Source organism: Danio aesculapii, chromosome 7, assembly GCF_903798145.1.
Source record: "Danio aesculapii chromosome 7, fDanAes4.1, whole genome shotgun sequence".
NCBI lineage: Eukaryota > Metazoa > Chordata > Actinopteri > Cypriniformes > Danionidae > Danio > Danio aesculapii.
Window position 1 is genome coordinate 22,485,196 of NC_079441.1, and position 25,245 is coordinate 22,510,440.

Here is a 25,245-nt window from a genome sequence, read left to right on the forward strand (position 1 = left end):
ATACCCTCACCAGGGTGCTCAAGGTTTCATGGGAGAATACTCAACCAGTCTACATGTGTTTCATGGATTTGGAGAAGGCATTCGACCGTGTCTCTTGCACCATTCTGTGGGAGGCGCTCTGTTAGGGGCTGTCTGTCCCCTTAATGAACAGAGCAGGAGTTTGGTTCACATTGCCGGCAATAAGTCAGACTTGTTTTCATTGCATGTTGGACTTTTTTGAACTTGGACCTTCAGCATGCACTGGGGTGGTTTGATGTTGAGGCTACGGTGGCTTGTCATGTCCAGGTTGGATGAAAGGCAAAGCTCTCAATTTACCAGTCAATCTACGTTTCTACTCTCTCCAATGGTCATGAGCTTTGGGTTATGACCGAAAGGACAAGATCTCGGATACAAGCGGTATAGGATAGGGTGCTTAAATGATGGCATGTATTTGTTTAGTCTAAAGAGACAAAAGTATCCAAATAATATTTTTTTTCTGTGAATACAGTTACTAGCTCATACAAACATTTAGCAAACATACAAATCAACACAACTGTAAGTTACAAAATATTCATTTTATTAGAGGTATTGTAATATAATATATATATATATATATATATATATATATATATAACATAATTAGAAATGGAACATATAAAAAAAAAAAAATATATATATATATATATATATATATATATATATATATATATATATATATATATATATTTATATATATATAATTTATTTTTATTTTTTTTATTTTTTTTACAAACAGTCATCATTCATTAAAGTCCAGTTTTTCTTGCTGACAGGTGAAATGATCAGCGGGTCTGAATTATTATCTCCATAATTAAAGCCAGGGCTGAAATATGGATAGAGTTTCTCAGTGAAAGACTGACCAGTGAAAGAGTAGATATGAGACCTGGACTCTACATCATAAAATGAGACTAAACCCTCCTCATAATCCACAAACACACCCACCGTCTGGGGCTTCACTTTCAGGCAGAGAGACACAGACAGACAGTCACAGGCCTTATATTCAGCTCCATTCCTCAACCACAGAGTCCACAGTCCGTTCCTAGGACTCAGAGTAATTATTCCCTTCCTGTTAACAGACTCTCTCGCCACTCCTAAATCCCACTCCATTTTCCCTTTTACCTGCACTTCAAAATAAAACTTGCCAGAGCAGAATCCCTCCTTCCCCAGGACACTGGGGCACTTATCAAACCTCCATGGATTGTCAGGGACAGGCTGACGTGTTTCTCCGTATTCAGCTTGTTTGTCTTCCTGAGACAAGAAGAGTTTGGGGTGAGCAGTTTCAGGATCCATAGTCACGTTCACTGAGGGAGAGATCACAATTTAGAAGTACAGTTAAAACCATATATTTGTGGTGTAGGATTAAATACAAAACTCTGATAACCAAATAAAGTTTATTTATAAACAGATTTCGAGAGTTTTGCATGCTTATGATGACCACGGCTGGTCCTGAATTAGCAATCATATGATATACCAATCAGATGACTCCAAACACTCATAAATAGCCAGATTTCCTTCACTTAGTCATCTTTGTCTTGAAGAATCCCCCAATCCACCCAGACTCTTTCCTCTCTTTCTTAGCTAAATACAATGGAACTCTCAAGACCTACCTAAGCTCAGACTCCCCTCTCCCCCACTGAAATGGGAGGGAGCCCCGGGGTCGAGGATCGTCCAAGCTCAGGGTTCTCTCCCAGGATAGCATGTCAAACCCGCTTTATTTATTAATCATCAGCTAAGTGTGAACTCTTGAAATAAAGGGTTTTGGCTTTGATGGTTCCATGAAGATGCTTTAACATCCATGGAAAATTGTCATTGCACAAAACTGTTCTTTAGATTATAAAATTAGTCTTCACACTATGAAACTTTTATTATATTAAGTGTCCTTAACTGCTCTGCACTTACATTAATAAAATATGTACAATGTACCTATTGTGTTCAAATTGTTTCGCAGAGCACTTCTAGAGGGATAGACTTGAGGTGGGATACAGGTAAGGTTAGGTTAGGCACTTGTTGGGTGGTATGAGTGGGTAAAGGTTAAGGGATGGTCAGTGGTGTAATTAAATATGTAATAACAGAAATTAATTACAGATGTAATTGCAAACACATTTTTAATGTAAAAACATGTATGTACATAATAAGTTCATTGAATCAAAAGATTACTTTAAATATATTTACATACAGTAGTAATAGGGTATATGCAGAGCTAGTATTTCTTCCCATACTGATAAACTTCTGGTGAATACTGCCGGTGAACAGTTAATGTGACCTTTTTCCATTTTATAAGGTTCCTTTTACAGCATCTGTGTTGTAATGTAATTGAAATACAATCAGTTAAATAGACTTTGGCATTCATTTAGTTGCTCAAGCATAAAACGAAAGGAAAAAGTGTTTATACATTAAAATAAATGTTCATATTTTAAAGACACAGCGGGGAAAATGTAAATTAGGGTGCTTTCACATCTGCGGTTCACTTGGTCCGACCAAGGGCAACAAATGATACATTGTAGCATTTCTCTGCCGTTTTGGGTATTTTTTACACCACATTGATTGCCGAACCAGTTGAAAAGAACCAAAATGCAGTCATGTGACAAAATCCACATCACTCATTGGCCAGATGTTATTGAACGTATTTCCTAAACTGCTAACTGTCACTGCAATGGCTGATTGTATCCCTGGTCATAGTATACTATATAGTTCGTATACAACACTTTAGACAAAGTATACATTTCGAGAATAATGTGGCTGCTGTGGCTGAAAAACGATGTGCATTGCAAACGGCGACGGCGTTAGGAGGAGGCGTGAATTAATTTAGCTAAACTGCGGCATGGTCATCTTCCGGAAATATTACCAACGATCCATCAGGTAATGCCCCCCCCCCCCCCTTCTCTCGGTTTAAAACTGTTTAGTCCAAAAGGCACAGTACTTTTTGGATCATGTTCTTACCACAAACAAACCGCTCTAGGGTTCATTCAAAAGCATACCAAGACCACCTCTTCAAGTAGGTCTCGGTATCCTTTTTTGGTTCGCTGTTGGTGCGCACTCGAGTGACACATGCCCAAACGAGAACCGCACCAAAAGGGAAAACAAACTCTAGTGCGATTCAACCAAACTAAATAAGGCAGGTGTGAAAGCACCCTTAATGCAGTGATTCTTGCTCATTGCTGAGACACACTTTATATCAGATATCACTCAGCTAGTGGAGATCGCTGATTTTTAAAGAAAACAGACATTCAGTGCGCCAATTTTGTAACAGCATACAGTTCACCGGAAGCGCTTGACCAAGGTTACTGACAAATTAAAAGTCCTTCTGCATACTTCTGCATATACCCTATTAAGGCCACCTTATAAAGAGTGGGACCCTAGATGTATTATTTGAAAAACTGTTCACAAAAAGGTTATTTGAGGAACTTTGGCAGAACTGTGAAAACCCATTTTTATTCCTGGCACCTTTATTTAAAGAGTGTATTTAAATGTAAAAACATTAAAACGTTCAACTCCCTGAAAATGCTTTTCTGTGTTTATCATTTTAATTGCTACACACTCAAAAAATGACTTGCTTACTTTATTAAAATGAGTTGAAACAACACAATTCTTAAGTTTTTGGGGACAACTTAATTGCTTTATGTTCAACCTACTTAAATTTGTATAAAAGATTAAGTTAACAAATGGATTTGTTTTTGGGACAGCATGAAAGTATTGTGTGGAACCCTGCATTTTTTAAAATGCTTTTTTAAGTGGATTGAACATTAAACAATTAAGTTGTCCCAAAAAATCTCAAAAGAATTGTTAATTGTTATGTAGCTAATTTTACATAAGGAGTTTGAACAAGCAGCAAAATCCTTTTTTATTTGTTTTGAGAGTAATTTGTGCTCTTTGTGTTTTTTGTTTTCGTTCTCTCCAAATGTTTGGTGCCAAATATCATTTAAAACTGTGATGATCAATATAAAGAGTAAAATATATATTAAGGTAATTTCCTATTGTATGGTAATCAGTTAGTTTTTTTTATTAATACCAGTTTTACCATCACAACGTTTTATTTTATTTATTTTTTTTTTTTCAAAATGTCCAAAGGCTTGGTAAACATACTGTAAATACAACATGTGAACAAAATTTATGTCTAATCAAACTGTAGTTGTCAAAAACAAAATGCTTCAATTTGGATATTATACAAGAGATTTGTATTAACATTCAGGAAAAAATTACTGTGATATACAGTTGAAGTCAGAATTATTAGCCCCCCTGTTAATTTTTCCCCCAATTTCTGTTTAACGGAGAGATTTTTTTCAACACATTTCTAAACATAAAAATTTTAATAACTCATTTCTAATAACTGATTTATTTTATCTTTGCCATGATGACAGTACAAAATATTTGACTAGATACATTTTAAGACACTTCTATACAGCTTAAAGTGACATTTAAATGCTTAACTAGGTTAATTCGGTTAACTACACAGGATAAGGTAATTGGGCAAGTTATTGTATAACGATGGTTTGTTCTGTAGACTATTGAAAAAATATATAGCTTAAAGGAGCTAATAATGTTGACCTTAAAATAGGTTTTGAAAAAACTGCTTTTATTCTAGCCAAAATAAAACAAATAAGACTTTCTCTAGAAGAAAAAATATTATCAGCCATACTGTGACTGTGCACTTCCTTGCTCTGTTAAACATAATTTAGGAAATATAAAAAAAAAAATTGAAGAGGGGGGCTAATAATTCTGACTTTAATTGTATGTATTGTGATATATGTACATACATTGTTTGTAGACAAAATAGGAAGACAAGTGATTATAATTACTAAATGTTCACAGGGCCAAAAGTGTCCACAGTTAAAGAGACCCCCTTATATCAATAATACAATGTTTATTTGTGTATGTATGTGCAAAGTTTGGAAAACTGCACAGCAAACTCATACCTGTAAACTTCTTGATCTTCTTCAGCTCTGTAGAAATAATTAATAAAGTTGGTCATTATTTTCACCATTTACTGTAAAGTTTAAAAAATATTCTCACTCTTAATAAATTTGAATGCTTGCAGCGTAACTGGATTTCAATTTATTCATATGACAAATGCAAGGGAAAAGGCTATTTAAAGCTCACCAATTCCTGTAATCTTCACCATTACATCATTGAGAAATCCCTGATGTATTGTTAGAGCTCTTCTCACAGCATCCTCCCTTAGATGAGTTTCACTGATCCCAGTCCAGATCTTGGTGTCTAAAGGCCTGCAAAGGGATGGATAAATCTACAACAGAAGAGAGAGGAGAAAATCCCTCAGTGCGATATGAGAGCAGTGATATAGGCTGAAGTGAACGTTGTGCATTTATTTTATATAGATTTTTTCTTTCAATGTCTTTTTAATAATGCCATTAGTATTTTTATTGTGCATATGTATTTATCGAATATCTAATTGTTTTTTAACTTATGTATCAAGTCAAAATGATTCGCCTTCTTGTGATTTATTTTTATAGAAAGTCTTATTAGTTTTATTTTGGCTAGAATAAAAGCAGTTTTTAATTTAAAACACTTTTAGGTCAATATTATTAGCCCACTTAAGCAATATTTGTTTTGGATTGTCAACAAACCATCATTGTACAATCACTTATCTAATTACCCTAACTTGCCTAATTAACCTAGTTAAGCCTTTAAAAGTCACTTTAAGCTGTATAGAAGTGTCTTAAAAAATATTTAATCAAATAATATTTACTGTCATCATGGCAAAGATTAAATAAATGAGTTATTAGAAATGAGTTATTAAAGCTATTATGTTTAGAAATGTGTTGAAAAAAAATCTCTTCGTTAAACAGAAATTTGGGGAAAAATACACAAGGGGACTAATAATTCTGACTTCAACTAAATATTATATATTTCCTATAAATATTATATACTTACTATACTATTTCATTCATTGTTAATGTAATGTGCAACGCTTTGGCTATACTTGACAAGTCATGCCAATAAAGCTCATTTGAATTGAAAATAGAGAGAGAGAGAGTGAGAAAGTGAGAGAGAGAGAGAGAGAGAGACCTGTAGAAGGTGCAGGTGATCTTCAGTATGTGAGAGCTCCTCCAGCTCAGTGTTTCTCCTCCTCAGTTCACTGATCTCCTGCTCCAGCTCTTTAATCAGATCTTCAGCCTGTTTCTCTGCTGCTTTCTGCTTCTGCTCCATCACCTCCAGCAGCTCACACTGACATCTCTCAATGGAGCGCATCAGATCAGCAAACACCTCCACACAGCCGGCTTTCTCTTTTTCTGAGCTTTGCTAAGTAAGCAAATAGTCTACCGTCAGTCTTATAACAATGCTACTCAGCAGTAATGTATTTTGACATATGCATAAATTGATTTAAAGAAAAACAGAAAAATCAGTTTGTTATTATTGCATTTTATACAATAGAATAAAACATGACAATGTCTTTAGCTTGTCTTAATCCCTATTGAACACAAACGAAAATATATTGAAGAATGTGGGAAAATAGCCATTGACTTTCATAGGATTTTTGTTGCTATTATTCATGCAGTTACAGCTTTTTTTTTTACAACATTCTTCAGAATATCTTGTTTAATGTTCAAACAGAAGTTCATAAAAGTGTAAAACCACTTTAGTGTGATGACGTTATAATGAAGAGGTGTTTACTTTTGGGTAAACTGTCCCTTTAAGGACATGTAACCCTTCCTGAGATGTTATAATGCAGCTCATTTGAGGTTTTTGGCAGAAAAATATGCCATCCTGCGTTAAGTTATTGCAAACCCTTAGTCTGTGAACCATTTACACCAAGGGTTTTAAACTTTTATGAGTTTCTTTAGGATGGCTGAGTGGTTAGCACTGTCACCTCAGAGCAAGAAGGTCGGTGGTTCTAGTCTCAGTTGGCGTTTCTGTGTGAAATTTGCATGTTTTCCCCACTTGCGTAGGTTTACTCCTGGTGCTCCGGTCTCCCCCACAGTCCAAAGCCATGCGATAAGTGAATTGGGTAAACAAAATTGGATGTAGTGTAATAATGTGTGTGTGTGAACGCAAGAGTTATGGGTGTTTCCTAGTACTGGGTTGCAGCTGGAAGGACATCTGCTGCGTAAAACAAATGCCGGAATAGTTGGCGGTTCATTCCGCTGTGGCGACCCCTGATAATTAAGGGACTAAGCCGAAGGAAAATGAATAAATAAACACAAAAGATATTCTGAACAATGTTGGAAACATACAGTAGCAACCACTGGAATTCATAGCAGGAACAACAACAAAACAATACTATGGAAGTCAATGGCTGCCATTTTCCAACATTCTTCAGAATATCTCCTTTTCTGTTCATCAGAAGAAAGAAACTCAAATAGGTTTTGAACAAGTGGAGAATGACAACGAATGATGAAATGAAATGAAGTGATCAAAATGGTTTACAAAGGGGTCATACATTCATTTTCTCTTCACCTTAGTCCCTATATTAATCAGGGGTCACCACAGCGGAATGAACCGCCAATTTATCCAGCATGTTTTATGCAGCAGATGCCTTTCCAGCTGCAACTCATCACTGGAAAACACCCATACACACTCATTCACACACATACACTATGGAAAATATAGCTTACCCAATTCACGTATAGTGCATGTCTTTGGTCTTCTGGGGGAAACCGGAGAAACCCATGCCAACATGGGAGAATGTGCAAAGTCCACAAAGAAAACCCAGCCGGGGCTCAAACCAGCAACCTTGCTGTGAGGTGACAGCGCTACCCACTGCACCACCACGTCGCCCCTTACCAAAGAGTCTTCAAATGTAAATAAAAACAATATATTCATACGACAAAGCCATATTAAACAAAGAACTTCAAAATGGCTGACCTTGCTTAACATCACTGAGCATTTGATTTCATCAATTTTCTTCATTCTGTTCTGGATCATCAAATGAACCTCGGCCTGCTTTTTCCCAAACTGAGACTGTGGAAATCAACATTTCTTTAAGTCAACATGTTCAAGCCACTAAAGCGCAGATACAGATTTAGCATGTCTGACCTTTCTTTTTTCGCTCTCCTCCTCTACCGGGACAATGTTGTGTGTTCTGTGGTCTTTTATCGTACACGACAGACACACACACATTTGGTCATCTCTGCAGAACAACTCCAGCGGTCTCTCGTGAGTCGGGCAGATATAATCCCCCAGATTCTCCACAGGATTGATAAGTTTGTGCTGCTTCAGTTTGGCTACGGTGTTATGAGGTTCAAGGTGAGTTTTGCAGAAAGATCCTTCACAATGCAGACAAGACTTCAAAGCTCCTCTCTTTATTTTTGTACAGGCATCACACACTACAACTCCAGGCTGAACAGGACTTTCAACCCTCTTCAGTCGTTCAATGATCTCTTTGAACTCTCTGTTGATGTCCAGACTCTCTGGTGTTAAGTTAAAATGATTTTTGCAAAGGGGGCAGCTGGTCTTCCTACTGCTGTCCCAGTGTTGACGGATACATTCGATACAAAAGTTGTGTCCACATGGAATGGTTGTCGGGTCAGTGAAGATGTCCTGGCATATTGAACACTGGAACTGCTCTGCATTCTGTGGACTGTTGCAAACAGCCATCGCTGATGGGAGAAGACAACAAACAAAGCACATATATGCTGAAGATATACTGTCTCCCTGTCTGCCCATCCCATTTAAAGAAATTTCACTAGTCAGACCGGTTTGGAAGCAGGATGTAAAATAATCGACATCGACAGGTGGTTTAATTGATACTGCAATACAGATTTGCATTGGACACAATAGACCTGTACGATTATTTCTTCAGCTGAAATCATTAAAATGCAAGGGCGATGAATGAGTTCAATAAGCAATTGGAAATTAATACATTTCACTAACAAATTCATCTGGTGTGCCTAGACCATGCTAGTAAGAAAATTTTACAAAATAACAAAGAATTTGATTTGAACACAAACCCTTTATTTTGTGGAAACACAGGGAGCGGATTAGAAAGCAGCAATGATTGTAGCACAAAGAAAGGACACAGTCAACATTTCTAATGGTTATAGTCAGTATAGGAAAAAAAGTGGAGAGACCTCAGCATTTGTGGATACAGGACATTGATTGATTCATTGATTGATTGATTGTTTTTTTCCTTCACTTTCATCAATTGGTGAAGTTGTTCATTCCCACTGTCGCCATTGGCTTGTTTGGTTTAGGACTTGTGGAGCTGCGCATCGATGAATTTGCTCTTAGGTCTTTAGACTTTCAGCAGTGAAATTTAAACCACACTGAACTGAGCTAAACTGAACTTCAACTCTGAAAACTGGACTGACACATTTTCAATGTACTATAATCTTCAATGTTAAGCTGCTTTGACACAATTTACATTGTAAAAGCGCTATAGAAATAAACATAAATTGAACTAAATTATATCTTACTGCCAGGGGAGGAAGGTACAGTAATGACTTTCTTACTTTATTATATTTAAGTAGATTTTTAAATCTCTATTTTTGCTTAAGTACAACTTGAGCTAGGTAGCCTACTCTTCTGAGCTAATAAATCACAGCTCGTGACTGCGTAATGCTCAAAATTTGATCTGATAGTAAAAGCTTTGACTGGCATTGATGCTAAAGCCACTGTTTCCTTTTGGAAAACTTTAATAAGTTTGAAAATAATGAAAAAGGACAAACACCTCTACAGTATATTGCAGTAAACATTATGTGGTACACTGTAAAAAAAATCTGCTATTTTATGTTTTTTTTCAGCAGCTGGGGTGCCGCAAAAAACGTAAAATAATGCCAATTAAATTACAGACATTTACAGTAAAATACAGAAATGTACTTAAATGTAAATTTTCTATAAATTGATGTAATTTTCTATCTGTTATTTTACTGTAAATGTCTAATTTAACAGCCGTTATTTTACGTTTTTTTTTCGGCACCCCAGCTGCCAGAATAAAACATAAAATAACAGATTTTTTTTTACAGTGTAGTTTTGTCAGTAGTATTGAAAATGATTGTCATGAAATGGAAAATCCACCATTATACTTTGTTAGCGCACATTTCTAGATCTATGAGTTTTTTGTGAAAATAAAAGTTGATATTTTCTAGGCCGATATGACTAGGAACCCTCATTCCCATGACATTATAATTAAGGCGCAATGCAGTGCATGCCTGAACATAGTCCCCAGGTAACAGCTTGCGTAAAATAATTGCTTGCTGCAGCCATGGTACAGCAAAAGTTCCTTGATTACTGCCAAAATGAGAGTATAGTTCCTAACCATATTGACCTAGAAAATAGGAACTTTTTATTTTCTGTCAGTCTTAGTAGACGATATAACCAGGGGTGGACTTAACCAATAAGTGAGGTAAGCAGTCGCGTAGGGCACCGGGGAGTTAGGGGACCCCGCCCTATGGCAAGAAGCCTATATTGATCATATAGCTCTTATCAAATTTTTCTATCATATGTTGCAAAAGCTGTCTATAACATTAAGATTTTAATGTTATTATTCAGCCAGGGCACCCATGAATAGTGGAACCTTCCATACTGCAAATATAAAAATCGAATCACAAATCACAAGCATGGCTAACCTCCTAAACTCTGTGTACCTGGTACCGGGTCCGTGACATTATTTACTTTAGCATTCTTTAATTTTTAAAGGTTCGTACTGGCCCAATACCCCCATAAGTGGTTCCGTTCTCTCATCAGATATAATAGAATAACTTTTTGACAGAATATGATACAGACATTTGAATTTTTTTCTATGATTACTGATATGTGCAGGAACCAACAAAATTAATTACAGCCACCTAGACCACAGAGAACCTAAAAGGTACACCTTCAAATTTGAGTTTACACATTTTTTTTAAAAAAGCGCCTCTTTTTTTGGAGGGTTTTATTATAACACAGACAACATATACAATTATTTTCCTCACTGTTTTATGAAAATTCAAAGGGTTTTCTTTAAAATGATACCAAACTTTTGCATTTAAACCTCTGCATGTGGATTTGGGAAGCTTTTGAATTTGGGTAGACAAAATCCAGGCGGAATTTTGGTTTGGTTTCCAGGCACTTGACGGTTAACTACGTAGTTTATGAAGTAGTTTTTTTAATTTGTGAATTTATTGTGTTTGCTTTTACATTGAGAAGGTTCCACATTTTATATATATATATATATATATATATATATATATATATATATATATATATATATATATATATATATATATATATATATATATATATATATATATAAAATGTGGAACCTTCTCAATATATATATATATATATAGATCTATATATATATATATATATATATTTATATATATGCAGTTTATTTACAAAAACCCTGAATCTAGAGAGAAAAAATGTCTATGTAAGGCAGTGTTTTGAATTTTAATGCTAAGGCCCCATACCTGGACATGCGTAGGGCCCCCAAATCCCTAAGTGCGATCCTGGATATATAACTACAGAAGAGACACGGTTTAAATAGGAACATTTTGAGCATCAAGATGCTAATGGTCTAATCCAATTCAATGATTTATGCTAAGCTAAGCTAAAAGTACTCCTGCCAGATCCAGAGTTTAGATGAATGGATTCAAAAATGCTAAAACTCAACTGTTTAACTGCTTAACAGTAGTAAAATTAACAACAGTTGTAAAAATCTAACTCTAGTTGTAAAATTAGCCTATTTCCAATGGTCGTTTTTAAAAGGCAGTAATAAAAATCTGATTTTTTTTCTTCTTTTATAAGGAACTACACTGAGTGTTTTTTTCTGTCCACATAACATGCCTCTTGTCAAAGGTTATTATAGCATTTACACTTTCTGTTGATGACTAGGTTTTCAGTCCCAATTTTAGAAAGTAAATAATGGAAAGTTAGGTTAACAAGAAAGTTAAATAGGGTTTGTCAGATAATTACTAAACACAATACCAAAGGGCACCAACTTGTTTACATAGACTTTGACACACACACATCAAGTGCTTTACAAATGCAAACACAATTATATATAATACAATATATATATATATTCAAATTATGAACAAATATTTTGTTTAAAATATTACAAATGATGTACCTGGGTGATTCTATAATGGGAGATACATTTTGCACCTGAAAAAGTTAAGAAACCCACCCAAAAATTGTTTCCAGCGTCTTAGTGAAACCATTTGTCAACTCTGTTACCGTTAATTATATTGCAGTAACAGATTTGACCAGTTTAAACATATACAAAAACTCCACTTGATAGCACTATTGCTATACATGGCACTAATGAAAGCATGATAAAAAGACCTTTGAACAACACACTTTGTGACAGGTCAGATTTTTTGTCGTAATTTTTAATGCTCTGCAAATTTCCACTAGCTGTAAGATTTTTTAGATCAAAATATTTTCTCAGAAAGAGTACACATACCTTTCCGTGCTTCAAATCTTTTCACCGAGCCAAAGTGACATCATTTCCTTCCTCATTTCCTGTATCTTGCATAATTGTGGGTAGTAATTCTACGAATCTAAAAGGCAAAATATACTTCGGTAACAGATTTACTGCAGATTTATTAATATTTTCTTTTAAATCTAATGTTGTAGAATTAAGAGAATTATTATTTAGAGATTTTATAAGTAATGTAAAATATATATTTAGCCAGAACTACATCATACATCCTGGAAATATGTATACTGAATTAAATGTGCATAAAGAACTTATTTTCAACTATACAAGACATTGTCTGCAGAACATATAACATAATTCTGGCCTGTAAAATCTTGTGATCCATGACCATGTATAAGAAATCATTAAAATTATTTAAAATATATGTATTAGAAAAATATCAAAACATAATGATTCTGGTCACTAACATTGTACCTACAAAAATAACAGCAAAGAACTCAAGCCATTCTTCAATGATTATCCAACTCATTTATTTCCACAAAACAACACAGGAATGTTAACACCTGAATATATGAACATAATTTGACTCACCGTCATGAAAAGTTCAATATAGGTATATCTGCACAAGCAACATTAATGACAATGTATAAGGACACTAAGGAATGTCAAACGTATGAGCTACGGTATATAATAACAAAAAAGATACAAACGAAATTAAATTAAGGTTAATCAACAGTTAAGCGAACAACTATGAAAGCTGTCTAATGTTCAAATCAGGCTCAAATGCATCAAATCATGCCAATACTGTGACAAAAACTGATTAAGACTTTAAAAGATTGTGTAACGCTGCATCTGCTACATAGACGACACTGGAGGAAATGTTAAAAGCATTTCAAAACAACAGCTTGGCTTTGGTTTTTAAATATATGCTATATTATAAACTGCTAATATATATATATATATATATATATATATATATATATATATATATATATATATATATATATATATATATATATATATATATATATATATATATATATATATACTGGATATAATATAATAGACTGCTAATACTTTTAATAACCCTTTAAAGATCTGAGTTGGTCCAGGAATGATTATTAAATCAGAAAGTATCTGAATGTAAGACATTAGGCATAGATAGACATTCATTTAAAATTGACAACAAAGTCTAAAATAGTACCCAATTATCTGGATAAAATATGAGGCTCTTGTTTGATCTAAGGTTACACAAACAAACCAAAAACAAACTTGAGATTTTAAGGCTATGACCTAAAATACAAACTGGATTAAACATATACTATTAGCACAGTGTCTCAAGTTAAACCAACAGACTGAATGTAAGAAGTTGGAATAACATCGCCCTAGAAAACTACCCAGTTACTTTCAAAATGAGTAGTTTCCGAAGACAGGCTGGCTGATCAAAAAGAAACGGTAAATGACCTTGTGTGTGTGTGTTTGTGTGTGTGTGCGTATGTGAACATGCATGTGTGTGCGTACTTGACCACACCCAGGATAAAACGACCTTCGCATGGATTTGGCATCATTTGGCCCAATGTGGATTAATATGTCTTAATTATCATTACCGAACACTGTGTTGAGCTGCTGGGTCACCCTAATGAAGGTGGTACGACGGCTCAACTCTTTTAGCTTAGCAGCGCCCACATAAGTGCAGGTGGAGCGAACTCCACCTAGAACGTCTCTCAGAGTCACATCCACGGGCCCTTTATAAGGCACTTCAACCGTTTTACCCTCAGATGCCCTGAAAAACACAAATAAGGATGGTTAAATCACTAGACACTAGAATAGTTTACCCCAAAATGAAAATTCTGTCATTATTTACTCACTCTTCACTTGTTCAAAAGCGAATGTTGGTTGCTGGCACTTATTGACTTCCATAGTAAAAAATAATTCCTCCTATGTATGGAGGTCAATAAGTGCCAGCAACCAACAATTTTCCAAATATTGTCTTTTATGTTGAACAGAAGAAAGAAACTCAAGGTTTAAAACCACACAAGTTTATTTAACACTAGAACTTTCAAAGCGATCATTTTGACCGTTTTTAATTTTTGGAATTTAATAACTTTGTTAAAATAAAACACATATCTATAATTTCCTGACGTTTATTAAATGTGTTTATATTTCTTTCTAACATTCTTATTTTATCAAAATTACAAAAAGAGTTGATTATCATACAAAAAGAGATTATGAATATCAGAATCAGATCAGAATCCGTTTTATTATATTCCGTAATATCTATGATTATTTCTACATAGAACTACTATAGCGCTCAAAATGACTGCATGCATTTAAGTGTCTGCTACTTTCCCCGTGAGTTTAAATTTGCGTGCCTCTGTTGCCTCAAATATGTAACAAGTTAGTTATCTACACATACACTCACCAGCCACTTTATTAAGTAAACTTGTCCAACTGCTTGCCAACGCAAATCAGCCAATCACATGGCAGCAACTCAATACATTTAGGCATGTACACAAGACGATCTGCTGCAAACCGAGCATCAGAATGGGCAAGAAAGGTGATTTAAGTAACTTTGAACGTGGCATGGTTGTTGGTGCCAGACAGACTGGTCTGAGTATTTCAGAAACTGCTGATCTACTGGGATTTTCAAGCACAACCCTTTTTAGGGTTTACAGAGAATGGTCCGAAAAAAGTAAAATATTCAGTGAGCGGCAGTTCTGTGGGCGCAAATGCTTTGTTGATACCAGAAGCTAGAGGAGTATGGCCAGACTGGTTCAAACTGATAGAAAAGCAACAGTAACTCAAATAACTATTCGTTACAACCGAGGTATGCAGAAGAGCATCTCTAAACACACAACTCGTCGAACCTTGAGGTGGATGGGCTACAGGATAACCAAAATTGGACAATAGAAGATCTGAAAAACGTTGCCTGGTCTGATGAGTCTCGATTTTTTTTTTTTTGCAACATTCAGATGGTGGGGTCAGAATTTGGCGTCAACAACACGAAAGCATGGATCCATCCTGCCTTGCATCAACAGTGATGCTATCATGTCAATATGGGCCAAAATCTCTTGAGGAATATTTCCAGTACCTTGTTGAATCTATGCCACAAAGGATTAAGGCAGTTCTAAAGGCAAAAAGGGGTTCAACTTGGTACTACTAAGGTGTACCTAACAAAGTGGCCGGTAGGTGTAACTTTCTGTTGGCAAAAGCATGACTTTACTTCAGATATGTCTTTCAAAACAGCATATTTTGTGCCATGAAAAGCCTTCTCCCCTGCTTGAAAATGAGGAAATGAAAGTGAGGTGCGGACATTCACAGGTGGTCTAACGTGGCGTAACTATACATTTATAAGCTGTACTACAAAATAGATTGTATTTTTAGGGTGATACTAAATTAAATATGACGACAGATATTTAAAGCTTCATTTTATTATCTCAGTAGAAGCTTTGAATGTAAATATGATCAGACAATATGATGACAATATAATAATTTTCATTTTTGGGTGAACTATCCCTTTACAACATCCACATAAATACCTGTACTCTGCTACGCCTCCTGCATGCTTCTTCATGGCCGTGTCTGAGCTCATGCCATAGAACAGCTTGTATTTCTTGCCATTTTTCTCTATGACTTCACCTCCGCTCTCACAATGGCCAGCCAGCATTCCTCCAAGCATCACGAAATCAGCTCCAGCCCCTAGCAGACAGGTCAGCCAATCAAACACCACTGAAATGTGATACTGAGGACAACAGTTGAAAAACGTTGCATTCAGAGGCAGCAAGGAAACAAAGAATATGCAAATTCAACGGTTGTGGTTAGTAAGACGCCTTGCTTTTTTGTTTTATGCTAATGTAATAATGCAGTTTACCAAGACTTACCAAAAGCCTTGGAGACGTCACCTGGGCAAGTACATCCCCCATCCTACAGAGAGACAGAAAACAGATAAGCTCAGCAGATACCTGCTCAAAGACTCTTTGTTCACAAATAGGGTGCCTGTTACTCTTCATTTTAAACCCTTTAAATACTGATATGTGCCATAAGAGTAAAAAAAGAATACATTTATAGAAATTTGAATACGTTTTCTATATTTCATATGTTAGGAGTTTAAGGCCCATTTAGTTATTTGGTGTGATATAAAGAAGCTTATATTCGAAGAAAAATAACGAACCCAATTTAATTCCAAATGGAGTGAAAATATAAATTTGATGCAGATATAGCTTTTGTTATATGGCCACAAAAACAAATAACTAAATAAAAATACTATTAAAATAATCCAAAATATTATTAATATGTTCAATAAAAAAGTAACGGCAAAAAAACTCAACAAACAAAATACAATAAGAAATGAATACATCAAAAATAATGCTAAAAAATAAACAGTGCTTCTCAGGTGTTTCATGTATCTAACAGTATAGATTTCAGTTACATAAATGAAAAATATATAATCAATTACCATTACATACTGTATATAATCATCCCTGTATGAAATTAATAAAGGTTAACCATTACTGAGCTATACTCTTTTGTTGTTTCATTAATATTAAAAACACAGACAGCAAGAATAAGATTTAATTACTTTCAAGAGGTCACACTTAGCTGGTGATTGGTAATGAGCTTGTTTGGCATGCTGTCCTGGGAGAGAGCCCTGAGCTTATAAGATCCTCGAGCCTGGGGCTCCCTCCCGTTAGCATGGTGAGAGGGGAGTTTGAGCTCAGGTAGATCTTGATGAACTCCCTCGACTTATTTCTGACTAATGACAGATATAGGGATGGCTAAGGAGAGATATGCGGCTTGCTAAGAGCTTGACTATGATGCCAAGTTGGTATGTTCAATATACTTAGGTTGCGTGTTTTTTGGACTGTGGGAGGAAACCCATGCGAACACGGGGAGAACGAGCAAACTCCGCACAGAAATGTCAACTGGTTTAGCAGAGACATTCTTGCTGTGAAGCAACAGTGCTAATCACTGGGCCACCCATTAAGAAAGCAGGGGGAGAAGGGGTGGGTGGGGGTTATTCTTCAAGACGAAGATACTGAAATAAGAAACTCTGGTTATTTATAGTGAGTTAGGAATCATCTGATTGGTGAATCAAGTGTAGGTTAAAGTGGAACCAGTCGTGGACAATCATAAGCACGTGATCCTCTCGAAATTAGTTTATAAATAAACTTCACTTAAGATGCAGCACAATAAGAAAGTTACAGACAACTATATATATATATATAGCCCTGGGGGTATGAATTATTTTGATTAATTATTTTGAACTAAGATTAATACTTATATGCATGTAATAATACATAAATGTTTCCTTTCATGCTCAAAGCTCTGAGGTTTTAATTTCAGGGTGAAAAACATACTGAATTAACAATGATGAACTGATTTAATGGATTGTTTGTCTTGTGATTTCATTTATGCAGAAAGCATATTAAATGCAAATGAATGGTCTACTTTAATTTGTGAAAATAAAATATAGGTACAAAAAATGCGACAGTATAGGGGCTTCAGAAATGAGTCTCACAGATATGATGTGTCCCCCCAGGCCATGTGCAGCGTCGGCACACTCAATAACGGCGCTCAGCTGAGGATAACCCACACCGGTCTTCTTACGAGTGGTGCACACAGAGCCTACAGACAAAAACAAGAGTGAAAATACTGAAAAATGAGCTGAACATCATCTCAGACTGTGTCGAAACATGAGTGATGATGTCACCTGGTCCAATGCCCACTTTGATAATGTCAGCACCAGCAAGAATCAGCTCTTCAACCATCTCTCCCGTGACCACGTTGCCAGCCTACAAAACACAAATTTAGTTTTCAAAATATTCTGATCATTCCAAGAAAGAGATTGAGGATAAGATAGTTATTCGTTGTTTTGGTTGACGAACCATGATAGTGTGTGTGGGGAACTTTTGCCTCACGTCTTTTACAAAGTTGACAAAGTGCTCAGAATAGCCATTGGCTACATCCACACAAATATACTGAATCTGAGGCACAGCAGCAACAATGGCCCCCAGTTTCTCAAAGTCCCCTTCACTTGTCCCTGTGCTGACTGCAACACTCTGGACAAAGAAAGCAAGAAGTGATTATCTAAATACTAACAATCTGTATTTAAACTGTGTTTAAAAACTAGCAAAGATGCCCACCTCTAAGCATTCTGGGTGCTTGGCTGCAAACTCCTTCCAGTCGTCAACACCGTAATGCTTCTGCATGGCTGTAAAGAGGCTAAACTACAATAAAAATGTTATGATAAGTATGTTAAAGGCCAGAAAGACAAACATGCACACATAAAAAAACATACACAAATTTATAGTTGATAGGTACTTATCATCTATAAACCCGTGACGACTCATAAGCCAATATAGATTTTTTAAAGTCAAACATAAGCACCTTTCAGCCACTTTCAGGTACATTTTCAAACTTTTCCAGCACTTTACAAGTGTGGCAAATTACATATTACATACATATACTGTCCATTAGGGCTGCACAATATATCGTTTCATCATCGACATTGCAGTGTGCGAGTCTGCAATAGTCACATTGCAGGGATGTGCAATGTAGATGGGATAATAGTTGACTAGACATTACAGTTAACAACATAGTGGAGTCATTTCAAATTTAAACCCTAGAGTGAAGGTTTATTGTTTACATGTGTTTTTAAGGCCTGTGACTGTGTAAGCATTTCTGGTTAATTTAAACCATTTGTGCACAGCAAATGAAATGCTTGAAGCTTAAAGATTGTAATTGTACGTTATATAATTACTCAATGTAAACGATACAATGTTATTATTATTATTATACGATGGTTATTTAATTTGTGTTGCTAAATACTGTTTGACTCCACAGAAAATCAGAAATCATTGTTTATTTGTAGCTGTTAAATTTAACTTTGCTTGTCATTTTATTCATTATATTTGAATTTTTATCATATTTAATTGTATTTAGCAGATATGTTCCCCTAGAATCATCCAAATCGATCTAAAATTATTACTAATAATAATCTTATAATTCTAATAATATCTAATAATTCTTTACAAGCTATTCAAGTCACCTGGTGAAATTGCATTTATATCGCATTGAAATGAGTAAATTAAAATATTGTAATGTCCGTTTTTTCCAATATCAGGCAGCCCTACTGTCCATACTTCATAAGATTATATCTGTTATACTATTGTGAAGTATGATAGAGTATAGTATAGCACAGTATACTAAGTACAAACATGCTGAGACTCCATTGTTTTCATTTTATGCAAAAGCAACAGTACAAAATTATTAATCTAACCCATTTAGTAACAAATTATTATGAAAGCAAAACAATTGCATTTTTAAGCACTTTCAAGTCCTTTTTGTTATATCCGAGCACTTTACAAACCTTAAAAACACTAGATAAAAATTCAAGGATTTTCAAGGATTTTCAGCACCTTAAAGAACCCAAAATATAACAAGTCAGAATTAAACTCAATAACGCATTCACAACCTTTCTTTCATTTAAACTACTTTTTAAAGCCAAGTCAGCTTCTGATCTCTATTGATTTCTGAAGACAAGATTGTGTGTTTAGCTGTATTTAAAACTGAGGGAGGGTTTATTTTATACCTGATGTAAAGCTAAGGCCATTTCAAACGTCCCCACTGTGTCCATGTTGGCGGCAACGATGGGAATCCCACGATAACTGCCCTTTGAGTTTCTAAACGTAAAGCTGCGCATGAGATCCACCTGAAACAGAGCAAAGTGTGAAAATGAATGAAAGAGTAGCCAGATTTTAGCTCATCATTACACTCCATGAATGCAGTGAAACTTTGATTATAATGAGGCAAACTCAAACTTAATATGTCATACGTCACCTGAAAAATAAACGAAAATATATCACAAGTAGGGTTGCACAATATATCGTTTCAGCATTGATATCACAGTGTGATCATTCACAAGTCACATCACAAGATCTGCAATGTTGAGTCTGGATTATAATTCATTCATTTGCGTGTGTTTTAGAGGCCAGTGACTGTGTGAGGATTTTAAACACATTCATGCCTATAAATTGTTTCATTTGTAACTTCAATAACGATTATTTGTATCGAATTATTCATAAAATGAAGACTTTGCAGTATTTTACATTAGATTATTTAATTGCTATACATAAAAGGACTAGACTTCTCAGAAAATGAGGAATTACTGTTTATTTAATTTGTATATTTTTCTTTATTGTATTTATCTGTGCTTGTAGATTGGTTCTTATACTCCATGCAGATGCACTCCTCTACAGAATCATCCCAGTCTATGTAAACTTATAAATTCTTTATGAATTTAGATATTCAAGTCATCTGGTTAAGTTGTATTCATATCGCAGAATAACAAAATATTGCAATGTTGCATTTTTCCAATATCGTGCAGCCCTAATCACAAGTGTCTGACTCACCTCACTGCGAGATTTGAGAGTGCTCCTCTTGGGTCGAAGCAGCACATCCTTGAAGTCAAGTTTGATGTCATTTTCAATGCGAGGCATGGCTGCTGGAGAGGATGGCCTTGAGACTGATCCAACCGTATCACACTGCCTGGAAAAACACAAGACAATGAAAGAAAAACATTCCCCCTGATTCAATTATGGCAGATGTTCTGTGAGGGGGAGGGTGACAGTGAGAGACAGGAAATATTTATTAATTATTTTAATCTTTGCAATACTAAATATTGCACAATTTTCATTACAAAAATAGTGACATTTAATGCAGCAGATTAAAATAATTTACCATAACCAAATGATATAAAGTAAGCACAGCTGGTTATGTGTTCTGCACATGTCTTAGCTGTCAGATACTGCAGGTCATAAGAGCGCAACGTAGCTGATTTTCTGTCGACTTGACTCTAAATGTTATTGCTATGATTACAAGCAATTATAACTTACATAAACCTTATTTAAATTTTACAAAAGAGAATATTATCTTACTTATAACTGTAGACGTGCACCTCCTCGTTAGTGAGAGAGAATAAAACTGGTTTCCGGGTTGAAGGCGGTCGTTTTAGTTGACTGTCAAGGGCATGTAGTCTTTAAACTGACAACTTGCGCGTCAATTCAACTTGAAACGTTTTATGAAAAACTACAAACAGCGATGCGCACTGTCGCAGAAATTGTCGCAAAATTGATCTTTTCCCGGTCAGATTGGACTCAACTGAAATGTTTTATTATTTAGTGATAGTTCGGAAAGTGTAAAAAGTCTATTCATATACTAAAATATAATAAAACTTGTTTATTTTTACAAAATATAAAAATATGTAATTCCAAATCGTCTCTTTTTATCAAAGACCGCCAATCTGCGCAGAGCCCCTTCGGAACTCTTCCTTCAGACACTGGAAAGGTGGGAATTATTTTGCAGTGACGCAGGAACTCCGAGAGCGGCGGAGAATTTGTGGGAATTAGAGAAATCTGAACTTTCAGCTTCAGTATTTGTTTCATTTTTCTGCATGTATTTCTAAAACAGACGAAGCCACGATGCTAATTAAAGTCAAGGTAAGAAACGAACGCAGAACAGCGGTTTCATTCAGCACAGTTCTTGTCAGTTCGTCACTGTGCCTCTATCTTAAGTATTTTATTTAATATAACGTAACGTTAGAAGTAAAGCATTGCAAATTTGACAAACAGCTCTTTTTTACAATATAATGCGCACTGTTAAAATAATAACAAGCCGTGGAGTAATTGATGATAGCTCATTTAGAGCGAAATGTGTGTAAATGACTAATCAAATGCCTTGTTTTTTTAAAGACACTCACAGGCAAAGAAATCGAGATTGACATCGAGCCCACAGATAAGGTAAACTATAACACTTTTAACAGGGTTTCTGAGGGTTTTAAAAGGTCTTCATTTCTGTTCTACAATTTAAGACCTATTGTGTCAGCAGAAAGCCTTAAATCATTAATGTCATGCATTAAATCCATTACATTCACAAGAAATGGGTGAATTTCTTCTTGGATACCTTGAATCTGGTAATTTCATTGTTAAAAAGGAGGACATCTTGTAATTCTCTACAAATAAGTGATCTTAATTTAACAATTCTGAAGCATTTGCACTTGAAAACAGGACAAAAGACCAAGAAATGGTTTTCACAAGAAAGTCCAACCCTAAATGCATGGATTGAAATGATAATGGAAATTTATAAAATGGAGCAAATTACCGCATTTGTAAATCAGAAAATTTAACAATTTATTTCATTTTGGGGAAAAATAGACCAATTATGCAACATCCCATAGACCTGAACTTTTCTGTTTGCCTAAGATTGGAAGAATCACTCCCTATATGTACATAGTTTGTTGTTATGTGTATGTATATCTTATTTCATCTATTTATTTATTTATTTATTTATTTAATTATTTTTACTTTTTTCAGTTTTAATAACATTTGTGTACATGTACACAAAAAGGAAAGCATTTATTGCTGAAAGTGGATGTACAGAATTTGTGCTTATATTTGTGAGTGTATTCAGATGTATGATCTCCAACAAGTATTTTTGATAAGTCATGGAAGTTTAATAGTAAAAATGTGTATGAACCCTGTATAAAATAGTTTCTGATAATATTTATTTGATATTTCTATAATTAACATGTATCTATGCATGTATGGCGTCGTAAAACATTAAAAAACTGCAATGCTGGAAATGAAAAAAAAAGAAAACAAGAAAAAAAGGGAATCACTGTTATTTTCTTATTCCAGTATTTGGTAGCTTTTAGTTTTTAATAATTTATTTGAACACCAACAGAGATCGGTGTGAAATCGATCGCCTGTAAAATGTTTCTACAGTCTATTGTTTGCTCTCTAAATAATTTACATTTAGGGAACATACTGACATATTGTCCTCAAATTATGAAGAATCGATTATTACATAAAAGGATTAAAAAAGTTCTACTCACTATCTACTCACTATTTACTCAAGTGGTTCCAAATCTTTGTGAGTTTCTGTTGAACAAAAGATATTTAAAGAATAAAAAAATTCATTAATTTCATTAATTGAGAATGAATTACCTCAATAAATTTTGTTTTGTAATGCTTGCAGAAACCCTGCCCAATGTTTGAAAAGATAAAGGTATTATTCACCCTAAAAAATTGTACTTGCTTTCAAGTGATGACACGAATTAAGATATTTTGAAGAATATTTGAAACCGGTAGACATGTACAATACCTGACAATAGTCTTGTCGTCGATCTCAGTTGTAAGAGCAACAAATAATAAATTGACTTCTAGTTGATCATTTGGAAAAGTGGCAGAAGATAGATTTTTTGATGAATCATCTGTTGAACTGCATCACAATCATCACAAATACTGCAGAAGACCTATCTGAACCCGCATGGACCCAAGATTCTCACAGAATCTGTCAAATTTGGTGAAGAAAAAAATCATGATTTGGGGTTACATTCAGTAAAGGGGCATGAAGAAGATCTGCAGAGTGGATGGCCACATCAACAGGAAGATATTTGTGCTACCCATTACATTACAAACCACAGGAGAGGACAAATTCTTCAGCAGGATAGCACTCCTCAATCTTCAGCCTCCACATCAAAGTTCCTGAAAGCGAAGAAGGTCAAGGTGCTCCAGGATTGGCCAACCTAATCACCAGATATGAATATTGTTGAGCATGTCTGGGGTAAGATGGAGGAGGCATCGAAGATAAATCCAAAGAATCTTGATAGACTCTGGGAGTGTTGCAATAGTGCTTTCTTTGCCATTTCAGATGACTTTATTAATAAGTTATTGATGTATGGATGCAGTCCTCCAAGCTCATGGGAGTCACACACAATGTTAATTATTTTTCCACTGCACCATGACTTTATATTCTGTACTGTACATTATTTCTGTTAAGTGACAGGACTTTTGTCTAAGCAAAGTCAGACGTTACTGTCCTAATTAAATAACTTAAAATCAAGGCATGATCATATTTAATTTTGGCAAAATAAGCGTAATCTAGAGGCCTTTGCCTTTCATATAAGCCACTTCTGATACCAAATGATCAACTAGAAGTCAAGTTATTATTTGTTGTTCCTAAAACTTGGATATGTGACAAGACTTTTGTCAGGTAGTTTATAGTATGTTTTCCCTTCTATAGAAGTCGATGGCTGCCAGTATTGAAATTTAAGGTGATTTTTAGACGCTTTAAGCCACAGTTTTTGACTCTGTGTGCATTCATTTAATGTGAATCTCATTCAGGTGGAGAGAATAAAAGAGCGAGTGGAGGAGAAAGAAGGAATCCCACCTCAGCAACAGAGACTCATCTACAGTGGGAAACAGATGTAAGTCAATTTACATGTCCTGCTCCTAGACAGCTCTGTAGATACATTTTAACCCACAATACATCTCTTCTCCCTCAGGAATGATGAGAAAACGGCAGCAGATTACAAGATCCAGGGCGGCTCGGTGCTGCATCTGGTTCTTGCTCTAAGAGGTGGACAAATCCACCAACAACCCGACAGGCTTCTCCTAAATATGTAACCGCCAGTCCTGCCTTGGTCAGCTTAGATACTCAGAAACCATCAGATCAACTGTATGAATGACTGGTTGCCACCATATGCTTTGTTTGTTGGATCATTCATCACCTTCTTCCTGTTAATGCCACTCCCACTTCATTTGTTAAGAGCGAAACTGCTCTTTTTGTTAAGTTTACAAGGAATGTTTGAATTAAGGTAAAACTCATGTATGACTTTGACAATAAACATTGATGCCACCATTTAAGCTTGTTGTAAACGTGGGGTTTGTTTTTTATCATTCTGAGGTTTCCACATTTGTTTTGCAATCGATTTGGATTCATTTTCATGTATGTATGTATGTGTGTGTGTGTGTGTGTGTATATATATATATATGTATGTATATATATGTATGTATAAGCACTTAATTTAGCACTTAATTTAGACAAATTTAAAGGTGATTTTTCTC

General features: G+C 35.1%; 3 protein-coding genes across 3 annotated transcripts; 1 reads left to right on the forward strand and 2 right to left on the reverse strand.

Annotated features, from left to right (window-relative positions):
- Positions 1-744: 744 nt before the first annotated feature.
- On the reverse strand, positions 745-12,404 carry si:ch211-216p19.6 (E3 ubiquitin-protein ligase TRIM39). Its single transcript, XM_056462699.1, has 7 exons — positions 12,365-12,404; positions 8,011-8,573; positions 7,840-7,935; positions 6,043-6,276; positions 5,116-5,260; positions 4,932-4,958; positions 745-1,319 (listed from the first exon to the last, which is right to left on the reverse strand). Exons 2-7 carry the CDS (start codon positions 8,569-8,571, stop codon positions 745-747), a joined length of 1,638 nt encoding a protein of 545 aa, XP_056318674.1. The 5' UTR covers positions 8,572-8,573; positions 12,365-12,404.
- A 989-nt stretch (positions 12,405-13,393) lies between these two features.
- gmpr2 (guanosine monophosphate reductase 2) lies at positions 13,394-21,360 on the reverse strand. The gene is made up of 10 exons (XM_056461302.1): positions 21,277-21,360; positions 20,752-20,887; positions 19,932-20,051; positions 18,484-18,567; positions 18,226-18,399; positions 18,051-18,132; positions 17,859-17,965; positions 16,222-16,264; positions 15,880-16,039; positions 13,394-14,123 (listed from the first exon to the last, which is right to left on the reverse strand). The coding sequence occupies exons 2-10, from the start codon at positions 20,836-20,838 to the stop codon at positions 13,934-13,936; spliced, it is 1,047 nt and encodes a 348-aa protein (XP_056317277.1). The 5' UTR covers positions 20,839-20,887; positions 21,277-21,360; the 3' UTR covers positions 13,394-13,933.
- A 319-nt stretch (positions 21,361-21,679) lies between these two features.
- Positions 21,680-25,044, forward strand: nedd8 (NEDD8 ubiquitin like modifier). Its single transcript, XM_056461303.1, has 4 exons — positions 21,680-21,837; positions 22,090-22,137; positions 24,523-24,605; positions 24,684-25,044. The coding sequence occupies exons 1-4, from the start codon at positions 21,820-21,822 to the stop codon at positions 24,802-24,804; spliced, it is 270 nt and encodes an 89-aa protein (XP_056317278.1). The 5' UTR covers positions 21,680-21,819; the 3' UTR covers positions 24,805-25,044.
- The last annotated feature ends 201 nt before the right edge of the window (positions 25,045-25,245 follow it).